Source organism: Tasmannia lanceolata, unplaced genomic scaffold, assembly GCF_043159265.1.
Source record: "Tasmannia lanceolata isolate RefF3 unplaced genomic scaffold, GAP_Taslan_0.1 ptg000019l, whole genome shotgun sequence".
NCBI lineage: Eukaryota > Viridiplantae > Streptophyta > Magnoliopsida > Canellales > Winteraceae > Tasmannia > Tasmannia lanceolata.
Window position 1 is genome coordinate 22,036,809 of NW_027518696.1, and position 12,374 is coordinate 22,049,182.

Sequence of the window (12,374 nt, forward strand, 5' to 3'; positions counted from 1 at the left end):
GGCACACTCATATCAAGAGTATCAATCCCACGTCTTTCGCAAAATGATTTCACATTCTCAAGCAAATTATTCCAGTCATCTTCTCTCAACTTTTGAATGAGCAATTTTGTAATTGATACTACACGCATAGCATTCAAATGTCTTGAGAACGATTTCGCAAAGCTTGGCAGCGAACTTCGGTGATTCTCATGATTTTTTCACCAAGTGTAATATAAAAATAAATTCAAAGGATGTCATTACATCATAAGCAGCAACTGCATCACCACGTTGAGAGTAAGTGGTTCCCTCTTTAATGATATTTATAAGCACTGCGCAAGTTGATTAAGACATCTTTAGTAAGCAACAAATAGAATTATAACGGGAGCCCCATTGAGTAACCCTAGCACGTTGCAAAGTACCAAGTTAACTAGCACCTGTACCATACTCAATCTCATCGATAACCATCAAATGTGCAATATCAACCGTCTGGTTAGATCGTAATTCATCATGACGTTTTTAGTAGACACCGATAATATTAACTATGAAAGACAACTTTGAGAAAAAAATGATGAATAGAAATTACTTATCTGGATGCTCCAACCAATGCTAATTGTAATTTGTGAGCTATGCTATGCATATTGCACATAATATGCATATGGGCAATCTTTAAGAAATAAGACTTGTAAATAATTTCACTCACCATGCATATTTCTAGCACCATCATACCCTTGACCTTGAATGTTTTGACTGTTGAGATTGTGACGAGAGAAAATGACACATATCTCCTTTTTAACCACTAATGTAGTAGTATCTCTAACATCCACGAAATAAAATAAAAAAAACATTCTCTGATAAAATAATCATTATTAACAAACCTCGAAACAAGAGTCATTTGCTCTCTCTTAGACTCCTCTCAAGCTTTATCAACAATAACACAAAACTTTGCATCCTCAATTTTCTTCACGAACTGCGCTACGCACTTTACTTGAGAAAATATGCCAAGTTTCCTTTTGAATTGTGAGGGATGTGTATTTAGCATTCTTTGGAGCATTTTCTAGGAAAACCCAAGAAACTTTTTTCATTATAATTTGCCAAAAATTATATCATTTCAATAAAATTAACTCGATTTTTTGAACTCAAGCTTTAATCATGACCTCTGAAAGCACATGATTGAAATGTTAGCCAGCAAACAGTGTGTACGGAGGTCTTAAGTCACAATATGTTATTCTCAATCTCTTGTGATTTTTGTTTTTCTATCACCTTATTAATATGTTGTGATTGATTCAATAGATCTCGACAAGCTTTCTCAGCAGTTTTATGTGGTGATTAGTCTTTTTCAACATAATCTCAAAAGGCACAATTCAATCCATCATTCAATTTTTTTTCAATTTCAAAATCCTTCACCTTTTAACGTACAAAATCTTTGACATCCCGTTGGTTTCTTAAAAAAAGATAGCATGAAAGACAAAATGCTGCATCTTTTAAATGAGAGTATTCTAACCAGAAATTTTTTTAAACCAAGAAGATCGAAATCGGCGAAGATGATTCTCTGCTCTTGAAAGAGGATACTCTGGCAGTAGATATTGATATGGTCCAACTCTAAACGCCGAATTTCATCTCTTTGATTAACAGGATATTCCCCTATTTGATGACGAAATCCTAGATCACGTTCTAAGAAAAAAGTATCAACTTCGTCAGGGACGTTGCTTAATATTTGACATGTCGGAATTTAATGGAGAATGTGCACTGACTTCTAGATCATTAATATTCTTTTTTTTTTAATAATGCATAGGGGTGCAACTCGAGTCGATATTTTGGAATTTGGGTTGAGTTTTACCTTCAAATAGGGTCGAGTTCAGGCTAATTCCTTCATTTTTTAGCAAAAGCTAAAACCGATCTGACCCAAGTTGCAACCCTAAGAATGCATTGATAGTTTTTGGTTTGCACATGATTCAACTTAAAATTTTGATGCGTGAATATGGATTAATAAATAACCACAAAATTTCATCTATAAATTAGTATAATATTTTTTAAGGATTTTAATCAAAAATTACAGCTTCAGTTCTACAATTACAAATAACTACCTATTCTTTCAAAATTAACATAAATATCAAATCTTATAAATAAGAAGAGTGGTAAAACCCCTAAAAGTCTATAACCTAATTAGATTATATGAAAATCCTATAAGGAATTGTACCCCAGAAAAAAAAACAATGGAAAATAATATACTAAAATAATAAAGAGGGAGAGGGAGATGAGAGACTGACCGCACAGCTTTGGAGAAAACTGTATTATGCGTTTTTCTTCGTGTAATTGTGCGTTGTGTGCAATCTGCAGTTCTTTGTTTTGTTCTCAATCCCCTAATTGACTTGGACTTTATTTTGTTCTCAAATCTCCTAATTGAGTTGGACTTTGGTTTGCTCCTAAATCTCCTAATGGACTTGAATTTGCTATAAAAAAAAGGTTAAAAAGACCCTTCAATGAGCCACTGACTAAAAAAGTAAACTGATCAAACCCCAAATCAAAAAACCTTAAATCAAAAACCCCAAATCAAAAACCCCCAATCAAAATTCCCAAATAAAAAGCCCCAAATCAATAAAAAAACCCAAATAAAAGTGTGAACTATGAAGCAAAGACACTAAAACAAAGACCATAAATCAAAAAATCCTAAACCCTCAGTTAGGGGTGGTTATTCTGTTATAACCGAACCGAATAAACCGAAATTTGATAACCGAAATAATTTCGGTTATCAAATTTCGGTAACCGAAACCGAACCGAAATTCCTAAAAACAGAACCGATTAACAATTCGGTTATTCGGTTTTGTGGGAGAAAAAGAGGGAAAAAGGAAAATCTATGTTTGGATCGGAGGGCTAGGATCATCCGATCGAAATGATTTTTTGAGCACAACCTAATTAAGTTGTGATCAATCAAATGGATGGTTTTGATCATCCTACGGAGTGCACATATAGCACTTTTTTTTGGAAAAAAATGGTTTTCATCCATAATTTCGGTTATTAGGTTAACCGATATTTTTTTTTGAGATAACCAAAAACCGAAACCGAATAACCGAATTTCCAAAAGAAAAAAAACCGAACCGAATTGGTTCGGTTCGGTTCGGTTATTCGGTTATAACCGAATAATGAACATCCCTACGCTCAGTATAGATGAATCTGTAGAAGAAAAGCTATAAAAAATAATTCATTTAAAAAAAAAAAAGAACATACCCCACACGAGTGGCTCTTGGAGTGGATGAATCTGAGGCTCTTCAAGTGCCTTTGAATCGATCTTAAACCCCCTTTTAATTGAGCTTTTCTTATGCATTTTTGGTCACTGGTTTTTGCGCACTTGAGACCACTGTCTCGAAGCTTTTTCCCAAAACACAAGAACTGGTTTTTCGCATGGTTTTCTCGCTCAAATAAAAAATATAATCATCGGGTGTTTTTGCGCAATACGTTTTCCATGGGACCCACATATTGGCAACCACTGAGAATCCGCATAACAAAAGAGATTTCCCAAGTAGAAGATGTATCCCTCCCACTTGAAGCGTACACAACATGGGCAACTCGCAACAGGCTGAAAAATGAAATTCGAGGGTTGATTTTTTTTTTTAGTTTTTTTTTTAACTTATAACCCTCTTAAGAGGTAGTGCATACATCAAGATTTAAGTGGAGGCGGGTCTTATATGACCTATTTGCAATTCTAAAATCATTTATTTGGTGATAAAGTGAGTTTGGAGGTGTTAAACTACCAGTTGCTCCAATAGCTTAAGCTGTTGGAGAAAGGCGTTATTTATCTTTTATACTACACTCCCCTGCACGTGTGACCCACTTGACAAACACGTGGCACATGTGGTCCCACTTTGGGCCGACCATCACATGTGGATTTTTGCTATCCGGGAGGTTTGAACTCGAGACCTTTGGCTCTGATACCATGTTAAACTACCAGTTGCTCCAATAGCTTAAGCTGTTGGAGAAAGGCGTTATTTATCTTTAATACTTTAACAGGAGGATTTAAGGATTTTTTTTCTCAAGTTCTTATTTTCTAGATTTCTGCCCAAGGTTACCTAGAACGCGGTTCGTTCCGGTACGCGGTACGGGAACGGGTACGGGGTACGATGGCAGCCCGGTACCCAGTACCCGGTACGATGAGGGTAGGTTAAATCAGTTGGCTATTTTAGCTCGCGGGTCGATTTGGAGTGCAAATCTAGGTCGCTCTGATACTCTGTATACATAATTTCATATATTTTTACAAGAAAATCATTCTATAGTCCATACTACATACATTTAATGAACAAAACCAAAAACCTCACGTATGCCATTCATATATATATTCAAAATGAAAATTCCAGTTCCAATGAAATCCATAATATATAAAATTTGAAGATCTCCAAATATCACTGAATTAAGTAACAACATATATTGCATTCTCAATCTTAAATGAAAGCAAACATAAAATAATTACTCGGGTCTGAAATAAGAACAAAAAAATATGAACAAACTAATAAACTATTGTGCAACTCTCTTTTCCTAGTCCACCGAAGTGTTCCCTCTATCTATATGCATCTCACTCTTTCACGTGGGTTACCCGGGTCGCCATTTTTGGTGATCCGGGTCGCAAACGACCCACGTTTCGGGTCGGCGACCCCGGATCGCGGGTCAGAGGGTGAGAGAGTGATCCCGGTAACTTTATTTCTGCCCAACCATGCAACGGAATTAGGAGCATGCACTTCTAGTAAATTTTTATCAACAAAACAAAGCTGTTGGTGATGAATTTGTTTGTGATTGTGCACTCCTTTGAATGGTCACCAGAAAGCTTTAATTTAACTTTTTTTCCCTCGTACCTTTTCATTTGTCTTCTGTTTGTGAGTTTTAAGTTGTGTCCTGTATTTGATGTAAGAAATTGAGAATGCAAACTTGTTAATGTCTCTACTTAATTATGTGGTTGAAAAATTTATAATCAAAAAGTTGAATGATGGGGTTGATACTTTATTTTGTTGGTTTATTTATGGTTTGATGATGATTTTTTGTTAGAAATGAAGCATACTTTTTCACTATATCTTTACGTAATTTTTCGTATTTTTCATATAAACACAAAATTCTCGAGTCTTATGTCTCAAGCCTCAAAAGAGATGAATGCATCACCTTATACCTCCAACTCTAAAAGCACTTGTTTCACCCAGCGCAGACAAGCAAAAGTGGTTCTAAAATGGACGGAGAACAACATGCAGAGGAAAATAACTATGCTGATAGAACTAACAAAATCAAGAACCTTCTCTACATAGGGTTTAGAATAGATACTTTTAAGATCAATAAAAATGTACAAGTACAACAAAGGAAAATAAGCAAGATAGAGAACTTGAGGCAAAGCAAAGCCATAGAGCATTAAGAGTTAATACACTTGTGTAATTAAATGCTGATATAATTACCTTACGCAAAAGAGCAGAAGCACGTTGGTCCAAGTTAGGAGCGCGCGGTAGAAAAGTTTCACCATTTCCAAGTGTTGCTGGAGCAATCTTCTTTGTAAGGCCAAGCCTCGAGTCTAGCCTTATTTTTTCCCAGTTTCCAAATCCATGGTAATGTATTCCCAAAAGCAACCTTGCATCATCAACTAGGAAATTTCAACAAGAAAACAAAGTTATGCATCATCACATAAGTAACACGAACACAGTAAAAAACTGTATTTCTAAAATTTTACCTTGATTCCAACCACATCCTTTAGACCATGCAGCACCTCTAATATGTGTTATTAGTCTAAATTGTGTGACTGGATCTTGGCATCGTTTAATGCGCCTTGCTAGAAGTTGAAGTTCTTCTACACGATCGAGTATCTCGTGAGCCTTTACAGGAATGCCAAAAAAATCCAAAAGTGTTCCCTAGAGATGAACACCATTCGAAAGTCAGAAGTTGAAAACACCAATGGTTAATGGACCTCTTTTCAAAATTGTAAACAAGTATCTCCAAACTTAGCATACAAGTAATGGTGTGTATTGCTTGGGAAGTGCAATAAAACAAACCTTGACATCTGGATTTCCTCTAACTGCTTCTCTACAACCATCAATTAAAGACTCGAACAGCTCAATCTGTGCCTGAGAAGGAGCGGCTTCAATTCCACCACCAACCTCTGTGGCGATTAAGCCAATTTGGCTCTGGTTGCCAAACTTCTTAACCTGAATTTTTAAAGCGAAAAAAACCACGTAATTGGGTAAAGCAACAAACTATAATGCACACATATGGTGAAACTATAGACTATAAAAAGAAATAAACACTGCAATATGTTCTATCCCAAATGCACACATTCCTTTCTTGCTAGCTGTCCAAATATTACGTACAACACACCATCATCCATTTTTCCGCTTTGTTTTATGAAAATAATGAAGTCATTTGAAGTTTTCAAGGTAAATGTTCGAGCGTAGTTACTGTCATGGTGTACAAGTTGATGAAGAAAACGAGTGTACACAGAACTCATTATATATATATATATATATGAGAGAGAGAGAGAGAGGAATGCTTAGTTTCTATCATGTACGTGGAGCCCATCTTGATCAATTTGAACCACTCATCTCGTAGACTTACCTTGGGCAGTTGATTCACTAAAATTATTCTAATCAGGAACTCTTAATTCCCAGGTATAGGATGAACAGATAGAGAGTAAATACATATGCAATGTTTGGGAAATCCGAATCTGATCGTAAGTCGTAACACAAGGGTTGAATCGTATTGGAACCTAAATAGCAAGATTCATTCATATTTATATACAAAATTAAGAAAAGTACAAAAAATTATAAACAAATCAGAGATAATAATAAAATGATTAATTATCAATTTCCCATCCAAATCCATTAATTTAAATAGAGAGTATAAAAATTAATAATTCAATATCATAATATGAATTGTATAGATTTTTCTTTCTCTTCTTTCGTTCTCACTTTATTTTATTTTGTGTTTGACCATCCCGGTCTTGGGGTTCTCCCAATTTTTATATACATGCATCACTATTCAAATATGAGATTGTATATGCTGTGTCCACGTGAAGTCCAGTATTTTTTTAAAAAGTATACTCTGGCCCACTTCATAAGATGGTCCAAACCGGTCATTTGTTGGGCCACAACGTAAATAGCTTGTACCCCGTAATCATCTCCATAGGATGATCCTAACGCTGTAATCAATCCCGATGAGGATACAAGAACATCTTCCAATACTACAGATGAAAAAACACACAAATTCCTCATTTTTACCACTCTTAAAACTCCCCGCGTCCATTGTCAACTGACCCGAGTCGACTCCTTTTTACCTACGCCAAATTCTCATCAGAGCCAAGTTTTGCATTACCAAGTCAATCAAAACTCCTTTGACTAGCTCGAATTGATGAAAAACTGACAATTGACCATGTCAATCATTGACTTGGCCAAGTCAACTCCCATTTCACGTGATCGAATTCTCGTGTGGATTCAAGTCTTGAAACGTTGATTTTTACCAATTCCTTCTGAAGACCTCTGATAACATTCTTTGATACTTACCCACCTATGACACAAAAATATGCTATCTAAAGCTTAGGTAACCCACGATTAATTTTCATTTAACAGACTGACCCTTTCTGATTGAACCAAACAAAATGCTATCTAAGCTTATGTGATTTAAGCTATCAGTCATTACAGCAGGCTAATGATTACATTTGTATTCTTTGGATAATGCAAATTGAAGGGTGTTGTGTTTATGGAGAACATGCATATAATATCGCTGCAGGATTCAGAAATCATTGAGAAGCTCCCGTGAGTACTTAATGTCAGAGAAATTTACATGGTCTGCCTGTCTGATGATTTCATACTCTTACTTCCATAAGTTTTCAGTACACAGTATCATAAAATATATAAAAGCGTTAATGGTGGCATGAAGTACAGGTATATTTTCAGTTATACTATGAAATGGGATGGGATATTGAGCAGCGTAGGAATATCAAGGTGAGAATACAGGATGCCTAAATACATCCAGCATAACAATGCAAAAAGAAGAAATAAGAGATTTTACCGCTCGTACAAATAGAGTGGCATCTTTCTTTGACAAGTTGCCACACGACCATCCCCTTACTTGAGCAATCGCCCCTTCAATCAGGGGCAGAGAATGAACCAGAAAATCTGTAGCTTTTCCAGGACGCTTCTGAACTCTTTCTTGAGAATCAAGTGCCCTTTTTTTCCTTTTACCATTTTTCTCAGGTTGGTTAGCCTCAGCATAGCTTTTGGTATTTCTTGCAGCACGTGGTGCTAATGCTTCCTACAGTATAGATAACAGCACAAGAAAAGTAAATTTATGCTTGAAATTTAACAAAAAAAGGTCATAAAAAATGAAATCCAATGGTTAAGAGATGAAACATGCACAATGTGAGACAATAAGGTCATATGTTTCATCCATAGGGATTAGTCCCCCCATAAAATGGGGTGGGGATACCCTCAACTCAACTCAACTCAATTCAACTAAGCCTTTGTCCCAAACTAGTTGGGGTCGGCTAATGATTCCTTCAGAAAATTTTCATGAAGAAGGTGAAAGAATCTACCCGGCTCAAATTGACTAAGTCTAACCCTGAAACTAGTCGGGTTCGTCTTCGTCTACATAGATCATTTTCTTCCATACTCTCCTATCCAAGGTCATGTTCTCTGTTATTTTCCCAGCCATTAAGTCTTTCCTCATTGTTTCTACCCAAGTTGTTTTCGGTCTGCCCCTACCACTTTTTACTCCATCAACTTGGAACGAGTCACTTCTTCTCACTCGAGCATCCAAAGGCCTACGTTGGATATGCCCAAACCATCTTAAGCGGTGCTCTCTTAATAAATAAATAAATAAGTTCATATATTTCAATTATCCCTTGGATAATGATGCCTCTAATAAACCCATACATCTGCTTGAGATACGGCTTCTTGTTGAATCCAGCGACTCCAGAAAGTCGCGTCATCTTCGGCACTGCAGAAATTGGCAACCTACACAGAAGGACAAGCAGTAATGAGGATATGATTAATTTAAGAAAATGTATCTATTTAGCACCAAAGTTAAGTGGACTGTCTTGCCTTAAAAGCACTTAACAATTCGTTGTCTTGCTCTGCATCACCTCCCTTTGATTCAACCTTTTCGGCTCTTTCAAGAATCTCATCAATATCCATGCTTTCGAGTTTCTTCTTGCTCTCCTCATCATTTTTGTCTTCCTTAAAGAGTTCCTCTGCCCCAAACCTTAATATTGCTGAAAGCTCATTCTGCAAATACATAAAGTACATGATTCAGGGAATGATGTCACTCTAGCGGATTCACACGATAAAGAACCAATAACAAATGAAGGACCAAATGATATGAGAAGTCTGACCAATAACATTTGAATCTCAAAACAAATCAAAACAGACCGCCACGGTTTTATATTTCGTTATTCGTTTCGGTTCCCAAGGAAACGGAAACGTTTAAGTTTCGGTTGGAAATTTAGACAGAAATCCTGTAAAATCACAGAAACATATGGAAACAAATGCAAATGATAAAATTTAAAGGCTACAATAAGAGCAGATACACACTTAGAAACCATCAGATAAGCAAGACAACCATCCATAATGTTTAGACAATATCGAATAGCTAATGATATGCACAATCGCACATGCCTAATAATTAGGTACATATCAAATTTGACATGTAATTCGTATAAGTAGTAAGACATAATACACACCAGATTTTGCATGCTATAATTATATAATTCATGCTGATGTAGTGGTATTAGCATACCACTATTACAATTACGATATTGTGCATGATATGGGTTCTGTTTTTTTATGCATTTTGGTCGTTTCAATATCAGCTTCGGTGGCGATGAAAACATAAACATTTCGATCGTTTCACGTCGGTTTTGGTACAAATTTATAACCATGCAGACCACACAAAAAAAACCATGAACACAAGTAAAAATGATCACAATTATGTCCCACACTGCACTTACCTTATCAAACATAGAATTCCCCTTTTTTGTTTCTTTCTTTTCCAGCCTACCCTCTGCATTTAATTTCTGAATGACCAAGTGGTCAAGAACCTATAGAATATCACCAAGAATGCCAGACTGCATAAGTATAATGGTAGCAAAGACTAGTTGATATATTATAAAAGGCAATAACAAAAGGTGAATAAGACAATCCCAAAAAAATGGTGGATTCCAAAAGTAACAAGCAACAAGAAGGAAATCGAGAAAAATGAAACTTAGTACCATCTTCTTTTTAGCACGCTCCAAGATATCTTCCTCAACACTTTTGCTTGTAACAAACCGGTAGATGTTAACAACTTCTTGTTGCCCAATCCTATGAGCTCTACTCATTGCCTAACGATAGAAAATAAGAAATGTTAGAGCTGACCATGGGGTCAACACTAATCACCATTCACAATGTACAACTAAGAAGCATCACACCAGACCCACAAGACAGGAATAGTCAATTCCAGCCATCAAAATACCCATATAAATAGATGTTACAAAGATACAATGACGAGGTAGTCAGCACACTTCAAACCTGCAAATCATTTTGAGGATTCCAATCTGAATCAAAAATTATAACAGTGTCAGCAGTAGCAAGATTGATGCCCAGCCCACCAGCACGAGTAGAAAGAAGGAAGCAGAAATCATCACTTCCAGGTGCATTAAAATGCTCCATAGCTTGGTGACGAAGGTCCGACCTTGTGCTACCATCAAGCCTCTGAAATTGGAACCCTCTAAGTGATAAGTATTCTGCAAGTATATCCAACATCCTGACCATCTGCACAACATGATCAATGAAAATAGAACAATCAGTTACTTCGACACACTACACAATTAGACACTGTTCATTTAAGATTATGACAGCCGATTGTGAGGGCCCAACCGATTATTGGATTCAAAATTAAGGTCCTGTTCGTTTGAGATTATAGGCAAGCTATTGTGATTATAGACAACTGATTGTGATTATATGCCATTATGAAAATAATCAATTATAACAAAAATAATGTTCTGCCAGCATCCTTTCACGAGTGCTTATGGTCATCTTATATTAACATTAAATGACCAAAATACCCTTTGCTCTAAGTATAACTTTACAACTACAAAATCCAAATCACATGCATAGACGGAATGAATCCCTAAATATCCACAACTAAAATCCAAAGAACATTGTGAAACCAAACAATTTGATTGGAATTTTCACCAAATATCATCACAGCGAAAATATATTAGATATATGGTCCAAACCCTAGCTACGAATCAAGATTTTATCAAATTCACATTTCTAAGCAGAACAGAGAACCGAGTGCATCTTTGTAGCCAACTAAATCAGGAACTCGAAAATACTTAACATATTTATAATTTATTCACACGAAAACCTAAAATTAGGTCACTTTTTTGGAGTTTCTTTCAATGAATTCGGTCACTTTTTGGAGTTTCTTTCAATGAATTCGGTAAACTAATTTTCCAAGGGTTTCAGCCGACAAATACCTCACCAACTACTTGATCTCACGCAACCATTGGCCAAAATTTTAGGACGGAAAACATAATTCGATCCTTCCTCGGTTGATCATTTCTTCATTGAATATCTTCGATCTTGCAATGGGATGCAAGATACCTGAAATTTCGAAATTCATTGCAAATCAAGGATGAAATGAAGAAGAAGAAGAAGAAGAAGGATCATTGAAATTTATAGTTTTCAGGAAAAAATTTAAGGAGAGAGAGAGAGAGAAGCTAGGCTTTTCAAAAAAAAAATATGAACAAGAGAGAGAGAGAGAGAGGCAAGGGCTTTCAGAAAAAAATCAAGAAGAAGAAGAGAGAGAGAGAGAGACTAGGGTTTTCAGAAAAAATCAAGAACAAGAGAGAGAGAGAGAGAGGAGATAGGGTTTTCAAAAAAAAATAAGACAAGAGAGAGAGGCTAGGTTTTTAGAAAAAAAATAAAGAAAGAGAGAGAGACTAGGGTTTTCAGAAAAAATTGAGAGAGAGAGAGAGAAACTAGGGTTTTCAGAAAAAAATCAAGAATGAAAGAGCAGCTTGGGTTTTCAGAAAAAATATCACGAATATGAGTGAGATAGAAGCTAGGTTTTTCCGAAAAAATGAGAGAGAGAGAGAGAGAGTCTAGGCCTCTAGGGTTTGAGCAAGAGCACATGTTTTGTAAAAGACACATGGGGGTAATATTTCCAGTATGAAACTCTAATCGGAGAAGGAGGTCGGAATTTTAGAAATTTCCACCGTGAATAGCGCGTAATCGGTTGATAATCACCTATGTTGGTGATTATTCTTGTTAACTTACCAACTTCTCCAAAAGCTTAAGCTGTTGGAGAAAGGCATTATTTATCTTTTATACTTTAACACTCCCCCACACGTGTGGCCCACTTGGCAAACACGTGGCACATGCGGTCTCACTTTGGGC

General features: G+C 36.1%; 1 protein-coding gene across 2 annotated transcripts in view; it reads right to left on the reverse strand.

Annotated features, from left to right (window-relative positions):
• Window positions 1-12,374, reverse strand: part of LOC143853009 (protein CHROMATIN REMODELING 5-like) — a 69,106-nt gene that overhangs the window by 17,432 nt on the left and 39,300 nt on the right. For both annotated transcript variants that reach the window (XM_077362703.1, XM_077362702.1), the window contains exons 20-28: window positions 10,500-10,742; window positions 10,202-10,312; window positions 9,941-10,030; window positions 9,036-9,218; window positions 8,868-8,948; window positions 8,005-8,247; window positions 5,994-6,146; window positions 5,675-5,852; window positions 5,406-5,587 (exon numbers count right to left, since the gene is read on the reverse strand). In XM_077362703.1, coding sequence (XP_077218818.1) covers window positions 5,406-5,587; window positions 5,675-5,852; window positions 5,994-6,146; window positions 8,005-8,247; window positions 8,868-8,948; window positions 9,036-9,218; window positions 9,941-10,030; window positions 10,202-10,312; window positions 10,500-10,742 — 1,464 coding nt within the window. The remainder of the gene's footprint in view (window positions 1-5,405; window positions 5,588-5,674; window positions 5,853-5,993; window positions 6,147-8,004; window positions 8,248-8,867; window positions 8,949-9,035; window positions 9,219-9,940; window positions 10,031-10,201; window positions 10,313-10,499; window positions 10,743-12,374) is intronic.